General features: G+C 39.7%; 1 protein-coding gene across 2 annotated transcripts; it reads left to right on the top strand.

The window, feature by feature from the left end:
* Positions 1–328: 328 nt before the first annotated feature.
* Positions 329–17,440, top strand: LOC112575964 (serine--tRNA synthetase-like protein Slimp). Of its 2 annotated transcripts, XM_025258139.1 has the most exons (17): positions 329–450; positions 643–1,166; positions 1,465–1,569; positions 1,902–1,979; positions 2,475–2,549; positions 2,986–3,040; positions 3,376–3,430; positions 4,118–4,259; positions 4,833–4,868; positions 5,305–5,386; positions 5,872–5,955; positions 6,383–6,426; positions 6,570–6,676; positions 7,200–7,293; positions 8,357–8,455; positions 9,566–9,631; positions 14,871–17,440. In XM_025258139.1, the coding sequence occupies exons 2-17, from the start codon at positions 798–800 to the stop codon at positions 14,925–14,927; spliced, it is 1,548 nt and encodes a 515-aa protein (XP_025113924.1). In that variant the 5' UTR covers positions 329–450; positions 643–797; the 3' UTR covers positions 14,928–17,440. The 2 variants fall into 2 exon arrangements, 1 of the variants encoding a protein (XP_025113924.1); XR_003101713.1 differs by lacking the exon at positions 14,871–17,440 and having other exon boundaries at positions 7,200–7,370; positions 9,566–9,606.
* Positions 17,441–19,694: the final 2,254 nt, after the last annotated feature.

Genomic DNA, 19,694 nt, shown 5'->3' with positions numbered 1-19,694 from the left:
GAGGAGGAGGTTGTACCATGTGCTGCGTTCGAAAATTTTTAGTGGTGTCACCTGGAACAGGTGTGGGAAAAGCGAAACTGAAAGGCAACCGAATAGCACCAACAAGCATCTAGAGAGATTCATATTCATTTTCATTTGTACCGTGGAATAATTTGGCAATAACACACAAGAAATGTATGAGGGAATCTACTTTCTTACATTTTACAATAAATACATTTTCTAGATATACCGACGCAAAATGTATCAAGGAAGCTGCGAACGCTTTTTTTTTAACTGACCTGACCATTCAGTCTAAGGGACATAACTCAAAGTACTTATTAGAAGTTATCTCCCTTGTAGCAGGCAGACGACATTCGTAGAAACATGAGTCTTTTTTGGTGAATGTGTTGCCAATACCCCATGTTCCACAACGTGTTTTGAAGTAAAGAGGAATCTTCTTCTACGCTAAGTGTAAGAGAAGACCTCTCTTACATTATTCATCGGAAATTTCTGTGGCTTCTGCCATAAGTTTCAGTGGCTCTAGCTTTAAATTATTATTACTCGCCTTTACTACGATTACCAAATATTAGAACAACGACGATCACAACAAAAATAATGTTATGCCATTGTTTATTTTTCCGTCCCATTTTTTGTTTGTTTCAGAATCAGTATCAAACTAAGGGATTTAGTGGACCGAAGCACATGCTCCACTTACGACAGATGATTCCGAGAAAACACTGATTATCGTATGTCATTATCAGTACAGAAAGCTTGTTTAGTCAAGGACGAATTAAATTCCGGTCTACATAGTGACAACAATGTTACACTGTCAAATCAAAGTCATTTCCAGGAATGTTTTATCTTTGATCATTAGGCCCCAAAGGTATTGCACTAAATGTGTAGCTCGACATATACGTTTGAAGAATGAATGTCTTAAGAAAGATGAGACTATGCTCAACTCCAAAATGGTCTGTGCAAAGTACAAGGAAAGACTAACTTCAGCACGCAGGAATCATTCAACTGTGACAAAAGCTTCATCTCTGTATGGCATTGGCTCATCAGATGATCGCCAGGAAGCATCAGTGAAAATTGATCTTGATTTGGATGCTAGACTTTCCGATGACAATATTAGATGTCTTAGAGAGAATCTATTAGCAAGAGGCATTTTGTTTGATTTAGAGCAGCTGGTAAGTAACCCAACACAAAATATTGTCTTTTCAAACACATTGTTCTTACCAACTTCATTTTGTTTTTTCCTAAAAATTAGCAGGTCAAAAATATAGAATAAATGACATTGTTTACATGAAGATTGCTTTGCCAGACATCATAGTACACCAAGAAGATTTGGACCAGGATTTTTTCCTTTATCATGAATATTACTATGACAAATGTAACATTTTAACTGAAGCATTATTTTCAATTAAATTGCTTCAAGTTATTTTCAGTTCATTGCTGTATTACATTACATAGTTTCTTTATATTCAGGTGAAAGACTACAAAGTCTTCAAAAATTTATCTCAACAAAAAGACATACTTTTAGATGAGCGCACCAATGTCGCTAGAGCAATGGCTGATATTGTCAGAGGAAAGGTGAGCAACAGTGGTGCAAAGAAAAGTTAACCATTTTTTCATACTTCTTGTAAAGGTGTATGTAAAAAATTGTTTCAAAGGTTCATGTATTTGTTAGCTAGGTAATCTGTGTGGTTAATATTGTGCAAACTCCGTGTTGTGTGGATTAATGGCATATTTTGTGTTTGTATAGATGAGTTGGTGGGTATATCTGTTTATAGTTTAGATTAAGCTTCATGGCATAACAGATTTTATTTTGAGTAAATAGTATTTATTTGCTATGTAAATAATTTTTTCTTACTACTCAGTAACCATATAAAATGGTTGGCAACAAATTTAATGTTTATTTTCAGTCTCCTAATGATATAAATGCTAAGGAATTATTGATCAGTCAAGGAGCAGAAATAAAGGAGAAGCTGAAATCAACAATGGTAAGTATACATTTTTAAGAATGTAACATTTTTTTAATCTGTCAGAGGATTGATTAACTATGTGCGAGAGAACATGTGAAGGCAAATTAACAGCTTTTGAAAATCAAATGATGGCATCAAGCGTTAATAAAGTAATGTGCATATTATTAATACATAGGCTTTGGCTAATGCTAGAATCATGAAGCATGTGATAACTTCCGAACAAGAGAATAGTGGACAGAACTTTACCATTAATAATCCAAAGGGTCCAGTATCTTTAAATTAAATTGCATTATGTCCAATGTTTATAACTAGAAGTATGTCAGACGATAGTTTTGTGGTATAAAATATTATTTCTAACTGTATAAGTATAGTTCATTAGAGTTTTAGTTAATGGTAGTCTTAAAATACTTTTACTTATTTCTTTTTGCTGGTATTGTTTGTTAAGCATAAATTTTGATCACTAGTTTTGATCACTAGAGGTTCTAGTTAATGTATGCATGTATTTTCACACAGGCTGCATGGTGGAAGGCGGAGGAGAATGTGCTGTCCAGAGCCTTGCAGCTACCAAACAGACTTCATGCTGAAACTGTATGCTGAAGTTTGACTAATGCATTATTTTTTGAAATTTTGTATTTGCTTTGTTTTTAGTTTTGTTGTTTGCAGACCTTGTGACAGAACTGTTCTGTGTTCTGTTTAGCGACCTCAGTTAGCAGATGGTTGCATGCACCAATTTTTGTTTTTTGGGGTTTTTTTTCCTTGCCTATTTACCTTTCATCACTTGCGGGGGACCATTGGGAACCAGCAGCTGATAGGGTTCTTGACTGTGGCATAAGACATTACACTACATCACAAAATTACAATTGAGGAGTTTATTCTAAAACTCACATCTCAAAGGAAACTTGACACAGCGGAACTGCAAAAGAAGGACTAAAAAGCTAAAACACAAAATGCTCTTTTACACTTGTGATAGATTTCTTGAATGCTTTTGAAATATTTGTCATTCATGGAATTTGACTGTTTGCAGCCATTGTCCGAAGAGAAAGTACTAGAAAGGTGCCAAGGAACCATTGAGATGAAAGGTATAGCAGGTTTTTTTCTGGTTTTGTGTATATGAGTTTCAAGGTGGTTCTGTTTGTTCTTTCATGTTCTCTCTGAATGTAGCTGTTAGGCTGCACACCTGGAATAGTGACTGTTGTAGATAGTGGGGACTGATAGAGCAAAGGGAAGCCGACCAGTTAACCATGAAATAGAGTGTTCTCTCCCCTTGACTGCAGTTCCTGTACTTAAAATTTAAAATTGTATTTTTGAGGTATTTTTAAAAAAAAATGTGTAAGTAGATTGATGTATAATGTGTGGTATCTTTTGTGGCAAAATAGAAATAATAATTTCAGTGGGATTTCATTTTGCCATGCAGGTGAACCAGCTAGTCACCTTCAGTATGCTGAGAAGCTTGGACTTCTAAAATTCAGGTAAATGGAGTTCCCTGACACCTGTCTGCAGAGCTGGATATCTGGGGGGGAAGAGGTTCCTCTGCTTTCCTCCCGCCCTCCCTCTTTACCCTTGGTGCAAAATCGCTGCAAGGTGGAAGCACTTTCCTAGTAAACCAACCTCACTCTCAGCGGTATATTATGACTTGACAGTAGTAGATTATTGGCTTGTGGCTAATTTTTATTAGGTATGCACATTAGTGCTTAAATCATTTTGATGTATTCATGTGCTTGTTCATGCGTAAATACAGAGGTGGGTGAGGTATCTGTTTTCTTATATGTAAAGCATTACAAGCTGAAGGCATAACTAGCACTAAAATAAAAAGCTGTGTTGTAAACCCAGTCATTTGTAGACTACTTGTTTAAAACATATTGGTAAAGGATTTCTAGACCAGATGCCTATAAGCAGTGAGTGTAGTTCACCTTGTCAAGCACACAGCATATGGAAGGTGAAGCCCCACCCTTGCCTTCACTACTTTCCCTGATAAATCAGGTACCCATTCTGGGTGGGCTGGTGAATTTTCCAACCACAGGTTCAAACAGAACTTGAACATTTGGCCTGCTCCACAATCAAATTCATTAACCACTGTACTTCACTTCATCTCCATTTCTGTTGCGTTACTTAATTTCTGTGGATTTGTTTTTCTTTTTAATTATTCTTATTAACAGTGGTGTTGGGCCTCGAGCGACATACCTGATGGGAGAACTAGCAGAAATGGAAGGTTTACTTGTTCAACATGTGACCAGTCAACTACTGTCAGCTGGGCTTCAGCAAATAGCTTGCCCAGAGATCTTTAGGACTCTAGTTGTGGTGGGTTTCATGTTTAGTCTGTTGTGAAACAGTACAACTTTTCTGACTATTGCCATGTTCTATGCTGCTCTCTGTTATTATGCACACACACCCTAGAGAAAATTGACAGACATTTAGCACAATCAAATATTTTTGTTTAAATCATAATAAATGTTTATTGATTGAACTCCCATCCTCATTAACAAAGGCTGGCTCAAGATTCTTAGCTACATGATGTCACATGAGCACACACTTGTCAGTGGGCATCAAATGCATCTTACAGATTCATTCGCCATCATTCAGATCATAACTGTCTGTCTATTTTTCACACACACTGTGTTTTTTGTCGATTCACGCATAAATAAAGTGGACTGAAGCAGATTTCCATGCTAACACCTATGGATTATTTTGCAGTCTTTTTGTTAATAAATAGAGGATCAAGATCTTTCTTTGTTGAATCTGTGGTATTTAAGTAGTACTAGGTATTGAAGTACTTAAGTATATGAAGATTTACTGGTTATTACAAGAATTAGTACATGAAAGTACAAGTGCATAAAATCCTAAGCCAAATATTGGACCTCCTATCTTGTGCAGGAAGGTTGTGGGCTTGATTATGACAGTCCTAATGAGGTAAGCTGTAACTTTAGATGGTCACTTGTCTTTATTTTCTGTAATCATAGTTTGAATCATCTTAGAAAGTCTAGTATAGACTTGTAATGAGTGTTTTGCTATGTATGTCTATTAGTAAATCACATGTTTCATACTTTCCAGACAGAAATATATTTGACATTTTGATAGTTTGGTATATGTCTTATTTGATATATAACAGGTTCTTTACTCATGAAAAAAGTTAATGAGAAGAATTGAAATTAAAAAATTGCTTTTCACTAACAAAGCAGTCAGATCAGGACAGCATGTAGAGTGTGTAGACTTTCTTTCTCACTGATCAATTTTGTGAAAGTGTTCGTGTATGTGTGTGAGTGAGGGAGTGAGTGATAGAAACAGGCTGTGTGTCTTACTATATTTCTTGTGTGATATTTGCTTAAACGTTCTTATTCTTCTTAAGGTTTTCACTCTATATCAAAAAGAAGATCACCTGAAGGCTAATGCATTCCACCTGAAAGGCAATTCACTGCTGTCCTATGCAGGTTAGCTTGTGGATTTATGAAAAGCAATTTTTCTCAATGGTGAAATATTTTCTTTGTGGTGAAGGAATTTCTCACTTGTGGTGTTCACTTGTGAGGCATACGTTTAAAATGTTTAAACTACTCGTAGTTTAAATCTCAGGCTATACATTATATTGATCCTCACTGTCCTCTTGCTCCTTAGCCAATGAAATATTTTTGTATGAATCTTAATAATAAATGTTTATTGATATAGCTCCCATCCTTATTAACAAAGGAACAAAGGTTCAGGATGCTTGCATACATTATGTCACATGAGCACACTTACCAGTGGGCATCAAATGCCTCTCAAATGTTTGAGAGTTTGCTAGTATGAGCTTCATTAGAATACCGTAGGCAACTTTCATGGGGTAGGCTCATTAAGAGGCTGTTTTGCTTTTTATCATGATGAACATATGAATGATATGGAATTGTTCATTTTTGTTTCTTTTGTGTGTGTCTGTGTGTAGCATTCTTGACAAAACAACAGATTAAGACTTTGTACTTGCCGCTAAAGATGTTTGCTGTTGGCCGTCACTACAAACCTCCTGTCTGTGAGAGAAGTGCAGTGTTTTGTAGAAGTAAAATATTACCAGACTGGATTCACTCTCAGGATATGGCTGAGTTCATTAATTGATATTTTTATCATTTTCTCATTTCATATAGAGATGTCTGGTGGTAGGCTATTAGCATTCCAGGCAAGGTTACTTTCAGCAGTGCCAAACAATAAGACACGGGAAATTAGAAACTTAAAGGTATTTGCCTATAAGGTCACCAGAGATATTGGTTTTAAAACCTTTATCGCACTATCGTTCTCTCTTAAACCCTCAAGTAAATTTTTAATCTCATTTGTGAAAATTTGATACCAAGTGCCCTAGGAGTGTTTTGCAGAGTATGCCATTAATGGAGTAAAGTTTTGGAAGTCTAGATACTGAAGACTTTATTTAGTTTTGTCATCTTACAAAGCATTACATCCTGCAGGTGAAGATTTTCCAGGACTGTATGGAACTATTCAGTCCAACAGAGTGAGTCTCAGTTTTCCACTTTTCCACTTCCTTTCCTTACTTTTTTACAGCTCAGAGTTTTTCTCGCCACAAATTATTACCAGTGTATAGTTTATATTAGGTTGCAGTTTGCTGATTGTTGTATAATAATTTTTGTTGGACAGATAACAGTATTTACAGCTTGCAAAGATGCATCTGAAGCCACAGACACTCAGAACTTATTGACACATTTTATTTGGACTATGATAAAAAATCTAGGCCTTCCTGCGAGGTAAGCAGCTGTGATTGTGGTTGTGGACTTTGAATACTGAACACTACAGAGGCTAAAATATGCCTTTTTGTAGACATATGGGGATGTACAAATTCAATAATAAAACAGTTTATCGTTAAGTGCATGCAAAAATCAAAGAAAATAATGTAAAATTTTACTGAAAATGGATGGGAAAAATGTTTGTAAATAATAAAAATTAAGTTGAGGCTGCTTTGCATTTTGTTTTTGCAGCTAATTTTTTACGAAAGTGGCACCACTTCTTTCACTGTGTCCAGGTGGATACTCGAATTTTGAAGATATGAGTGTGACTGTCGGATGATGAATGTCATGACTAATTAGATCCATAACTTGCTATCGCTCTTGCAGATTTTGCACTGTTGCACATGCGATCACTAGGTTACAAGGACTGCCATTTTAGTGTTGAGTTATTGATGGTTTATTTTTTTTTTTAAGCTTAGTTTAAGTTTTTTTCTGCTATGGTAATAACTATGAGGAACAGGATCAACTCTGCTGTCTCTTCCAGACTTATTCTTGTGGAACCATCTTCCTTAACAGTATCTGAAAGCCTTCGTGCAGAAATACAAGTCTGGGCTCCTTCACTAAAAACTTTTGTACAGGTAAACTTCCTTCTGTGCAGTCTGTTGATGTTAAAACTACAAGTCTGATGGCGTCAAGGAAAAATGTGTTTTTCAAGGTTAGCTTATTTTTGCTGAACTTTGTGTACAACTAGAGAGTAAGTGTAAATTTTATTTGACTGAAAATGAATGAATCTCATGAAGGGTATTTTTATGCCATGCTCAACATTTTATCCTAAATGAACTGATAATGGGGCAATCATGTGGGAGTAGAGTGACCATCCCTGTCTCTCTCACACAAATATTGAAAAACAAAAAAAAAAAAGGTTTATTTCAGGTCATTCTTTATCAATATCATAAATATAAATAAATAGTTTTAATTACCCGTAGGCACTCAGGGGTAGGGTTAGGTTCTTACATGAAAATAGGGCAACTGCTACTTGCGTCATACGTCGTTTACAGGCAGGAGGTTGCCTCCCTTCCACAGGCCGTCACATTTGCCGCTTGATAGGCAGCGCTAAGCATAAACTCTGTAAAAATTCGCGTAATGAGCTTTCTTTGTGTTTGATAATCTTTTGAAAGGCTGAGGACACGGTTGTAACCATGACGATGTAACCAGATCCACCTTGTGACATAACGCTGGGTTTGGGTTAGAGCTTCTGTTTGGTGTTGAATGAGCAGACAAGACAGACCTAAACGATTTTCCCAGAAGTTGCAGAAGGCCGACTGCACCATATTAGGATTAGACAATAAAAGGTCTCAACATAAAAGCTCAATTCAGTGCAACTAGCAAAACACGCTTTTTCTGGAAACGGAAGGTAGAGCTGATAGAGGTGAAGGCTTTTAGTGCAATCAGTTGACTAGGATCTTCATTATAGGGAACCTATTTTTCCGTGCGGCTCAGTATGCCATGTATTGTCGCCTTATTCGACTGCTGGGGGGTTGGGGGGGGGGAAGGGAGTCTTACTAAACGTAGGAAGTTGATTGTTCAGGCATGCACACCATTTCCTCGTGAACTTTTGAACCAAATATCTGGTGAACACAGATTGGTTTCGATGTTTGTAATGCGACACTTCCTGGTTTTTTTTTTTTTTTCTGGCGGCAGGTGGCAGCAGTCAGTAACCATGGCGACTACGTAAGTCGCCGATTGATGACTTTTCACAGCGGAGAATCACACACCAAAGACAAAAGTTATGTGCATATGGTAAGTGGTCAGATTGCAGGGGTCATGAGGTCATCATCTCAAGTTAACGCATTGAACACAACTGGGTATCACTGAATCTCAGAAAATGGCGCGAGAGCCAGCAGTTACGTTGGCTCATGCATTATTTCTGAATTTCCAACTGTAAACACGCACACATTGTCGTTCAACTTTCTATTTTCCAAGTGCTTCTGTATAATTCGGGATATTTTATCAGATTGGCTGTTGTGAATGTGGAGACAGTAAACCCACTTCCCTTTTTTTCTCACGACAATCACTTGACCACAGATATAAATAAAATTGATAGCTGGCAGAGGAAATTTCCGCGTGAACTGCTAGAATGCGGCTGTTGCCAATAAGTTTTACATTTACCATTTACACGAAGAAAAAGGGCGACGCGAGCTGTCTATGCTGACAGAGGTGCATAACATGAACCTTGTGGTCTCTTTGTTTTCAGTTTATTGATTGTAATTTCGGTGTGGAATAGTGGTTGATTATTACACAAAAATATAAAGTAACTAAGCAACAAACTTATGCTACGTATACTACTACATGTTGCTGTAGTTCTGGAAGCTGACTTTCACAAGGCTGCACTACTCTTTCCTCCTACCAACCCACCCGACCCTGCCTGTGTCTTTCTCTGTTTCCTCTGGGTCTCTTTCTCTCTCATATACACGCACACAGACACTAACATTTACTCACATAAATGCTGCGGTGTAGAAATCCTTTTCTAAAATTTCCCGAACTGTTTTTAGTGAAAGAGCGTTTGGGTTTTGTTTAACAAGGAAGACAATTTTACAGTGCAGTTAGATGTTTCCAGACTAACAATATCGACTCTGTATTTTCCCCTTCGCAACAAACACTACACAACAAACTCCAAGTAGTTTATCGAGAGTTAGACCGCTCCTCATCGTTCAGCCACTGATTTTCATAACATGTTCCCATCTCGAGTTTGCAAGAATTTCGAGGGAAAGCATCTTTTGAAAATCAAATGCAATATATTTTACTGAATACAATAATCTTAGTTCCTGACAACAATTTGCCTTCGACTTTGTTGGACGGTGTGATGTTTTCTGTAGGAACCCTCACAATCCTGCTGTTTGTCTCTTGCAGGTTAGCGGCGTGGCGTTGGACGTCACCATGTTCCTGGCTTCTCTACTGGAGCACTCTTACCAAGAGGTGTGTTACGCTTTCTTTGCCCTTAAAGACGACAGTTGATATCCTTAGAAGCTTTTATAAAAGTATGATCAGCCTGGAGATGAGTAGTTTCTCTTTTATAAATTAGTAATGCAGATATGCAACCTTTGATCACCATCTGCGTTGCATAAGGATAGACGCTTCTTCTGAAACCTCACAACGTTTGGTCAGCGAAAGCAAGCGTAATAAGCAAACGAAAATAACACTGATGTATTAATATAAAGAATAAATGTTACCGGCAACCTGTGAAAACTTATGGTTGTATTGCACAAAGAAAATAGTCTCTCTTTCTCCCTTGTTAATCAACAGCCTTACTTGTACTTTTTCTTGTCATTTTTTTTTTAGTACTTATTCCTGTCATGACAGTTACTAATTTGTTTGTGACTGCTTCACAGACTTTGATGATGTCTTCTTACGGTCACAACTTGTCTGAAATTTATATTCAATGGTAAACATTATGCATACATTGAATCCTCTTTTTTTCTGTTGGGCTCAGATTTGGACTTTCTTTTGGCCGCTCCGTGTTATCGATAAATTTTTCTTCCAGAAGTTTTTCTTGCATGTTGATGTGTGTAATATCTTGTATTGCTGAAAGTATTTCTATCTGGCTGATATCGCTCAAAGAATGGCAACAAATGACGAAGATTATTCTGTTCTTGTTTGTGACTCCTTTTTTGCCTGTTAGCGTGGCAGTTTCAGTCTTACTTTCAAGCAGACTCCTGCCATACCTTCACGGAACAGCCACTCGAAAGTCGCTTTAAACCATTGCTTCTCCGAGTGTATATCGTTCCAGGTTCACTTACAACTTCCAGGAACATTCATATTAAATTTTGTTTTAATGTAAGAAGAATTATTTAGCTTATTCGTTGGAGGTAAACTAGATCATTAAACAAATTACGTTCGCTTACGTAATCTTTGCTTATGGCATTGAACAGAAATGATTCCTAAATTATTGAGAGTTCAGATGATTATAGACCGATGAACGTAAAAATGGTTGTGCGTTTACCAAAACTTCATAAATTTTCTATTGAGAAAAAGTGCACGGTATGTTATTGGCCCGTTTGCACTTAGTTTTCTTGGGGGGAGGGGTGTTGCAATTTTTCAGTGTTACATTCTTGATTCTTGGAAGCATTCTAACATTTTGGTTTTGCTCCATTCTGATGCTTCATTGTACATCATTTAAAGGCCTTCGTCGTTCTTCTTCCATATTCTGAAAAGATCCTTTATGGCATGGAACAAAAACTTCAATATTCTGCCATTTTTGTGTTTCACAGGGCGGCTTGCGCAGGCAGGAAATACAGTTTCATCCAGCTTCCCTGTTTTAAAGCTTTATTAAGAAATTGATAGAGCGTTCTGATTGGCTCTTATTAGTACAACGCAAATTCCTCCGTTAAGTGTGTGCAGAATTATTTCACTAAGTCTGTTGGGAGCGGTACAATTCTACAGTTGTAATACACCTAGAAATAATAGTGGAAATAACATATCCGGTGTGACCTAGAAATAATAGTGGAAATAATGTGTCCGGTGTCACCGCTGCCTGACTTTGTTAAGCGCCTTTCCACTGACTCATTTTTCTCAGCCATTTACTCTCGGTGTTAAAATAAATCAGGGATGCCCAACCTACGGCCCGCGGGCCATATCCGACCCGCGAAACTTTTGCCCTCAGTGCAGGAAATCGGCATGTTAGTAATTAAAAAAAACTTTAAAAAACCGAAAAAAAGGGAAGAAGTTGGGCGTCACTGAAATAAATTATTTTCTCTACAAAATATTTATCTTTTACCTTTCAGTTTATTGTTTGCCCATTTCCTCGGTGTTATTCTTCCCTTACACAAAATTTGATGGGATTTTTCTTTTACTTTAACCTCTTAGCCATGATCTTTTCAGGGATTTCTTATGTCCACAGTACTGTTGTCTGCCAGTCCATACCCACTTTCCCGGATGCTAAGTAAATATAGTGCGCATGCGAAGTACGACTGGATGTCATGCAAACTGAGACCGTTTCGGTGCATAAGAATAATGGACGCCTCCGATCTGGATAGGTTATCTATTGGCCGGATCAGAAATAGCTTTCTATATAGGGTGTGGCTTGTCGACGTTTTAGAGAATGATCCCATCTGTGTTATCATGGGATCAGGATCAAATATCGCTGCAACTTTTCGTGGAACCTTTTTCTACTGACCGGAGACTATCATAAATGATATCTTTTTTCGTCCGCCAGCTTCTTTCTTTCGAGAGGTCAACGATGAGGCTGTAGTGGTTTAGTGATCACCAGGTCAAGTTCCCTAACAGTGCGTGGGATGTAAATACGCGAACGTCATGTGGGGCAGGTGCACTTGAAAATCGTCTGAGCATTTATAGTCTCTAACAAATATTAACAATATGTATGCATTAATACTGAAACTCAAAATAGGAAAAATAAAGACGAGTGTTACAATATTCCTCGTTTTCTCGTCACATTCGAGACATTGCCCTTGGGGAACTGGTCACGTGGGTGATAGCTGTTACGTAACTCTGACCACCCGCATACTACTGAAGGGGAAACGTTACATGCAATACTGACGTGTCAGTCACTAAAACTAAGTGCTACCCTGCTCTTCTCCTATTATAACCACCATCGACTCTCATTTATACACATCAGCTGCGGCAGCTGTTACTGCTGCTGTTATACTGTGATGTCTTCGTACATCTTAGTCTCTTCTCGTTACGGGTCCACCCTTGTGAGTAGCAGTTTTGAAGCCAACAAGTCGTGGCACGCCGGTGACTCCTCACTTGTAGTGCCCTGTCTGCTGGCGACACCGATACCATGTGCTGTCCCAGTGGTGGGGTGGGAGAGTGGTGTTGCTTGGCTTCTTCGATGAGCAAGCAGTATGGGCATCAGCATTCATGTTCGTGTCGCTGACAAGGCCCATTTCCGTAATATGTCCCAGATGTAGTAATATAATGCTTACACTACATGGGGGATTGGCGGGTGAAGCTCAGTGGACTACCTGCTGCTTGCTGTGACGCGATTTTCTGACACCAGTGCTGTCTCCATAGTTAGCTTTCGTCTTTCCCTCGCCTGCATGGTATCAGCACCACTACAATGCCCTCCTCTCCAACAGGTAATGAACGGGGGTTGAGGGGAGGGGTGTGATTGTAAAGACAGGCTCGCCTGTTTATCCATGTCCAGAATCACCGGAACCTATTTTTAACCTTGCGATGAGTGCGTCAGCTTCCGGTCCTTCGTGGTGTCGAGCCTATTGATGTTGTGAAAGCTAATTGCCTCGCTAATCAGAAATCTGGTGTCGAAGCACGCTGCTTGCTTATTGTATTAGGGATTTTCCTCCCCAACCCTTGCAGCAACACCGACAGTAGCAGATGCAAGATCACAGGCGATGTGTAGCTGGGGTGGGACATTCGAGAGAACTGGGGTGGACATGAGATGCCTGTTCTCAATGTTGCTTGCAACTCTTACAGCTTGCGGGATATTACTGTTTGTTTTCGTGAAGTTAACACTTCAGTAGGGTGCGTAACAGCAATCGATGAGGAAAAATATTTCACTCTTTATCAGTATTTCAAAATTGAGGTGGAACAAGAAGTCCAGACGACACTGTGGAAAACCTTTTTTTTAACATACCATTTGCTGTTTTCTGAACTCCGATAAACGGAAATGTTTATTTTGTTTTCTTTATTTTTTCTGATTTAAACTCTTAGGCCCTTATTTTGTCACTCGTATATTATGAAGAATGTTAACCATGGTTATATACAGCTGACTCCATTTGTTTTTCATTTTAAATGCTCAGGGGAGGTACACATTAGATCTCACGTATGTTCTGATCGCTTCACCATGTACGCACTGAGTAGAAAACGCTTCATTTGTATCACAATAGCCGAATACAATGCCGATGAAAACAAATTGTAAATAGAAACAACGCAGAAATTGTCTCCATTTTCTAGGTGCGCACCATCTGTCGGTGAAAATGCAATCAGCGGATAATCATCATTATAAAATATAGAGGTTGAGATCGGGGTGGATGGGATTAGGGGGTAGGCAGACGGTTTTGTAGAGTAGTTTGAGGGAGATCGCAAAAGTGACATAGCTAGTTGTTCTTGTGCTGCACTGCAGCAACTTTGTCGGGCGTGGGAGGGGATAATTTAAAGGTCTAGTGGGCAGCAATTTTCTCCCATTGTGTAACGCTGAGTGAAAAGTTTGATTTCGCAAAATCTTGCTGAATACCCGCCCTGACCGTTCTCTAAATATTCGCCATGAAAACATCACCATGAACAGAAAGAGGTCACATTTGTGTCCTCAATTTTGTCCTCAGAAACGCTTACTGGACAAAGATTCCCAGTTTTATCATTGGCTGTAGCCTTGACAACATAAGTCCGTATCCGTATGTAGTCCTCATGTCTGTGTTGTTAACCTCTTGCTGCGCCTGGGGATGTTTTTGGGTGTGTATATCAAGAGCCGATGGGAGAGATTTGCCCAGATGATGGGAAATTCTATCCTGCACTGATCTTTACCCAGTCGTTAGAAAAATAACTGTACCCCACTAGACCTTTAACAATGCGCTTCTTCTTTCCCGAGTCGTTTGTCCATGACCAGGCATCCCGTCAATATGTTTACACTTTGTCGCCTAGACACCTTCGCTCGACGATCGAACAAGATGGTGAAAAGGCAGCGAGTGTACAAAGCAGTGAAAACTGACGACTTTGACGATTACCGTTCGTCAAACATTTGTCGAAACAAAGACAGTTGACGATGGTGAACGTTGTCGGCATATTGGAAAGGTCATGGTGTGTGCAAGCGAGTGAGCGAGGAAAGAAAGTAGGTTGGGTAAGTTTACAGTTCAGAGATAAACAAAACAGAGATACCTGTTCTAAGAGAGGAAGAATGTGGTTAAGTACACTTTTCGTGGGACTAAACAGCAGGTCAAGTTCTCACCCAATCTTTGAGATGTTAGATGGTGCATTAAACTGGCGGAAACTTCTTTTCCTTAGAACACAGACGATTTTCTCCTCCTCGATAGATTTCCATCTTCTTTCTCTGTTCTCTTAAGGAGTCGGGTAATAATTCAAAAGAGGTTGTATTCATGAAGTGAGGGTAAGTCTTGACCCGTGAACAAAATGTGGAAATGAAGTGAAACTATCTTCTCTCCATATGCTTCACAGTTCGGACGTCAGATCGGCTAGTGTATGCCTGACCAATTACGATGCCTTTTTTTATTTTTCTTGGTTGCAGGGAACGTTCCACCTTTTTCAGCCATCGTGCCTAGCGACGCGGCAACCTAAAGTGTGATTCAAGTGTTTGATCTCCCGAAAGACTTCATTCGGCCATGTCATCTTTAAACATTAACGACTGGATGTTTTCAACGACCTAGTGAGTGGCTACTAGCAAGCATCAGATCTTGCTCTATAAAGGTCCACCAAGATATTGGGACAAAATATTTACCATGTCATCATCTCCTTTAATAAAACAAATAAGTCCTTTGTTAAAGAGAGTTTTAATTCCGTATTCTTCCAAAAACTGTTTAGGGTGGTCCGAAGGCGCAGCGGTTATTGCCTGTCACCAATACAGTGAAGGTTGGCTGTCCTGGGTTCAGCTCTCGTCTCGGGCACGCTGTTCTTTCTCTGTATGTTGCATCTGTTTACATGGTTGGCTGCTGTGATATAGCATTAGTTGCTGGCTGGGCGTAAAACGCCGATTTCCCCTCCTCCAGGAACTGTATAATTAGGTCGTCGTCACAGACTTTCATTATCACAGACTTTAGAGCTTCTGTTGAAATATATTTTGTCAGACGGTAAACAAGTTTCTTTGTTGAACTTCACACTGTCTTCCTTAGATTACGCACCTCTCTGGATTACAGGGACATTGCGTCCAGCTCAGTTTTGTACTACAGAACACGTTCTGTGCAAGCTTTCGTTAAGTCCATGCTTTCTATGGTATCAATATTAGTTTCTTAAAACGAAATTTAGTACATACAGTTTTTTTTTAGCTGTAGACAACTATATAGGGATAATTAATTTGGCATTGAGTCAGAGTTTGCAACAACAAAAATTTCCGGAAACCGCTTCAGAATGAAGGAGATACAAAAATATTGATAGTGATGTACGCTAGTCACCAAGTTGTAAAATTCGAAATTTTTATTATTTTTAAGGGAACAAAGTCTAAAGTTCACGCAAACACTTTTACATAAAATAAATTGTGGTCGACTTCGTTTCGTGTCTTAAAACTCGACTGACATTTAAATATGACCCATGCAGAATTTTTTCTCTCTCGGAGAGAGATTGGGCTGCTAGTGGCTCAGTAGGGTCAATTAAATGTGTGGGCACAGAGCATTCACCGCCATCTACATGACACTACGCCACCGCCACAAGGTCTGCCTGTACCCGACAGACAACGAAAACATTTCGATCGAGTAGACGGCGTATTACCTGGTTGTTTTAAAGCAAACAGTTAGTGTATGTGTAAACGCGGTGTTGGGATGTGGAACAAAAGTAATCTTTGCGCTGCTCCAGCCAGAAGCTTGGATTTAAAAGTAAAAATGTGTTTTTGTTCTTTCTCAATTTTATAGTATTAGTGTATACGTAAGCATGCTTGTTAGCTTTGTGTGTGTGTGTAAAAACTGCTTATGGGATATCACAACACGTTTGTCACTAAATCTCGCTGTTGGTTGGACCCTAAGTAGCCCTAGGGGCCAACACACTGAGAGACAGCCGCTAACACGGTGACTGTTCTGTCTGCTGAAAACGGGAAACTTTAACGGTGGGTTTGGAGTTGAGGGGGGGTTGGTGTTGTACGCCGAACCGGCAACTAAGACTATATCATGGCAAGGCAGCCCTGTAGAGGGAAAACCAGCAACAGGCGTGTTTGTGTGTCGGGTATTCTTATCGGACAGATGTCCTGACAAGGGTGAATGACGCTTGAGCTATTCAGTCTGTCCGTGTCTGGAAACCCCGCCTGGTTTTTTAGTGAAACCCAGCTGGTGTGTGGCGATTTTGTCAATTATTCAGCGCACACTCGTCGGATGTGGATGACGGGAAAGAGAGTCAGGTAAAGATTAATATTGTGTTATAAATGTCGTAAAGGTAAATTTTAAAAGGCAAGAGAAAGGTTAGTATTATCTACTCCCCCGATTGTAAATGCCTAAAAACTCAAGAAGACAACAAAAAACAGCTGAGGTGCAAACGATACGAGTAGAGGTCTCAGTGCTGACAGCCAAACTCAACATATGTGGTCGACATTTTGTTTCATGATTTTCAGACAAATGACGAGTTTAATCAGCTATATCCCATCGTGGATATAAAGGTCAGTGAAAACATTAAAGTCACCTCGGCGAGCAAAACAACCGCTAACAGTGTCATCTCCAACATTTTTCCAGGCTGGGAGACAAGATGCCTGCCCTACCCTCAGCATGTTGAAAATTGGCATTGTTGCAAGATTGACATTAACAAATATCCACAAAGCTGTCGCACAATAAACAGTTTTATTACAGGACTACTCTACCTGCTCACGATGATGTCTCTCAAAAACGGGGTGGTTAGAGCGCTGGCGTCCGAGCTGAGAAGCGCTGGTTCGATACCCTGCAGGCGGAAACAAGTACCTGACTCCACAGAGGATTGGGGAAGGTTAGGAAGCGAGGAAGAGGAGATGAGAGCCAGACTCGAATAAAGCTGGCCCCGAGAAAAGCGAGGTCTGTAACACCTCAACCACCTGAAAAGGTTATAAGACGACCTTTATCTCGAAAACTGAAGAGGGTAGTCACCAGCATCGTTGAAAATAACCTTTTGAGCTCTACCTAGCAACAAAATATTGCGCCACCTGTAAGTGCGTCTGTTTGTTGGGAGCTGACAAACCATTTTGTTTGTTATCATTGTCTCGTAACGAGGTCTTTCCTTAACCATTCTTCTTAAAGCCAAAACACATGGAGCTGCTTTGCTTCAGCACATTTTCAGTCTCAGTATTTACACATTATGTAGGTGGTGTTTAATCAAATCAAAATCAAAATCAAATCAAAACAGACTTTATTGTCTGCCCAGGAGGACAGAAATTTGTCTTTGCTCACATACCCATACAGACATTTAACACACAGTTAGGAGTAAAAGTGAGGAGTAAAATAGTGTTGATTGCACCAGTCCATCAAGGCAGTGCATGTTTATCCTAACAACAAACCTTGGGTGACCAAGGGCCTAAAAGCACTGCTTAACAAAAAGAAACATTTGTTCATCACGGGCAGAAGCCCACGACAGAAGATTAGTACATAGAGAGGACCATGATGCTATCCGTTGGGTGGGCAGAGGCTCTACGAGCATACTAGTTAGTCCGCTTTCAGTAGTTTGCCGGTGGACCAACGAGTGTCGACGAGATTGAAACAGAGGTCGAGTTAGTTCTCGCCATAAACCCGATGTGTCAGAATGCGGCTCGTGGTGACATCTTGAGCTCGCTGGAGGGACCTGCCAGACGTCGAGTTATGATGCTTCCGCATGACGCAAGAGATACGCCGAGAAAGATCTTGGGTGTCCTAGTGGAGGCGTACGGCGAACGGAAAGAATCAGTGCCACAGCAACGTGATGAGGTGGTCGACGAATAAGCCGCGAAGCTCCAGAATTTAAGCTGTAGTAGATATTACCTGTGTAGCTTGTATAATATGACTAGTTTCTTTAGCTGTTGTAGAATGTATGTGTGTTTTGGCGGCTGTATTACAACTGCTATCACATATCTGTCATATTACATGTTGCCCAGTATCACAAAGCTGCTGAATTGCATTTATCATTATCTCATACCTTATGTAATACAACACATTTCACTTTATTAGCCGCTCATATCAACTGCTAGCAGCTTTATATATATATATCATCAGGAGATGAATATCTAGACTTCAAGTAGTTTTAAGACACTTTGAAACTTCAGCCAATGGCACGTAGGAGTTCAAACCGATAGCATGACGTCAGAGCGGCGGCGTCCAGTAAAGGTGCTTTAATCATTTGATAAATTAAAGTTTGTTGGGGGTAGTGGGGAGGGGGATGAGGTGAAGTCGAACCAATCTTCCGCTCGTTTGCACATCAACAGTGCAATTCTCTCTAAAAACATCAATAAGTTCAGCTCTACAGGGAGCTGGACGCTGAGGCAGTCAAAGTAAGGTAAAATAACAAAACACATCCAGAGATTCCAGAAAGATAAACAGAGGGACTTGTCCTAATGGCTAGTTCACATTCATTAAGTGACTGCCGACGCTTCGCGGGCCAAAGGCAGACCTGAAATTGGAATCATGGCGGTGGCGCAGTTTGAGAAACTCATGATTCTGAATGCTGTAGGCTGACAGCTGCAATTATTCTCTCTGGGGTCTGACTTTCACTACAGTATAGGAAAAAAAAGTTGCAAAGACAGTTAATCCTGAAAACAGCTTGAAAATAATCAGTTATTTTCTGCGTCATGTTTATTTTCAGTAAAACAGTTAAAATTTCAAGAAAACAAGACGTAGTTACAGCGATTGCGTAAGTATTGCGCTGAGAGTTTGTTTAACGATAGCTTTGTGCGATATGAGAAAAGTTTGTTGACAAACAATTAGCATTGTGGGATGTGTCAAGAGTTTGATTAGTGAACTGTTGCATCAGTCTTGCGTGACCGTGTCGCCAGCTTAATGCCCCTCCTCCACACACAACTCCCACATTCGAACAACCATGAGCATACCGCCCTTCCGCGGGTCCTTATGTTTTTGTTTGTTTTGGGTTTTTTTTTTTCGGGGGTGTCTAGGGGAAAGGGGGACGAAAACAAACATGCACGCGCGCACAAACTATGTGGAGGCGTTTTGGGACTTCGGACGTGACCGGCTAGTGAACTCGTTTAATCAGGTCCACTGGTCAAAGCCAGGATAGCCGGATTCGGTCAGGCGACAAACACTAAGTAAGGCGAGAAGTTATGGAGGATTCAATGAGAGGAGAGATATAAGCAGTCGGGGTTGGGGTTAGGACATTTTTCCTTGAAATTCTTAAATGTGTATGTGTGGGCGATGGTTTTTTTTTTGTTGTTGTTTTTTTTTTTTTTTAAGCTGTGCTATGACAAAAT

Source organism: Pomacea canaliculata, linkage group LG11, assembly GCF_003073045.1.
Source record: "Pomacea canaliculata isolate SZHN2017 linkage group LG11, ASM307304v1, whole genome shotgun sequence".
Taxonomy (NCBI): domain Eukaryota; kingdom Metazoa; phylum Mollusca; class Gastropoda; order Architaenioglossa; family Ampullariidae; genus Pomacea; species Pomacea canaliculata.
This window is presented reverse-complemented; position numbering and strand designations above follow the sequence as displayed.

What these genes read in the sequence shown, in the direction of transcription:
- LOC112575964 (XM_025258139.1), top strand. Translation starts at nt 798, where the DNA reads ATGTTACACTGTCAAATCAAAGTCATTTCCAGGAATGTTTTATCTTTG. An exon ending in CACTAAAAACTTTTGTACAG is followed by an intron (nt 7,294 to 8,356) that starts GTAAACTTCCTT and finishes TTCTGGCGGCAG; the next exon opens with GTGGCAGCAGTCAGTAACCA. An exon ending in ACAAAAGTTATGTGCATATG is followed by an intron (nt 8,456 to 9,565) that starts GTAAGTGGTCAG and finishes TGTCTCTTGCAG; the next exon opens with GTTAGCGGCGTGGCGTTGGA.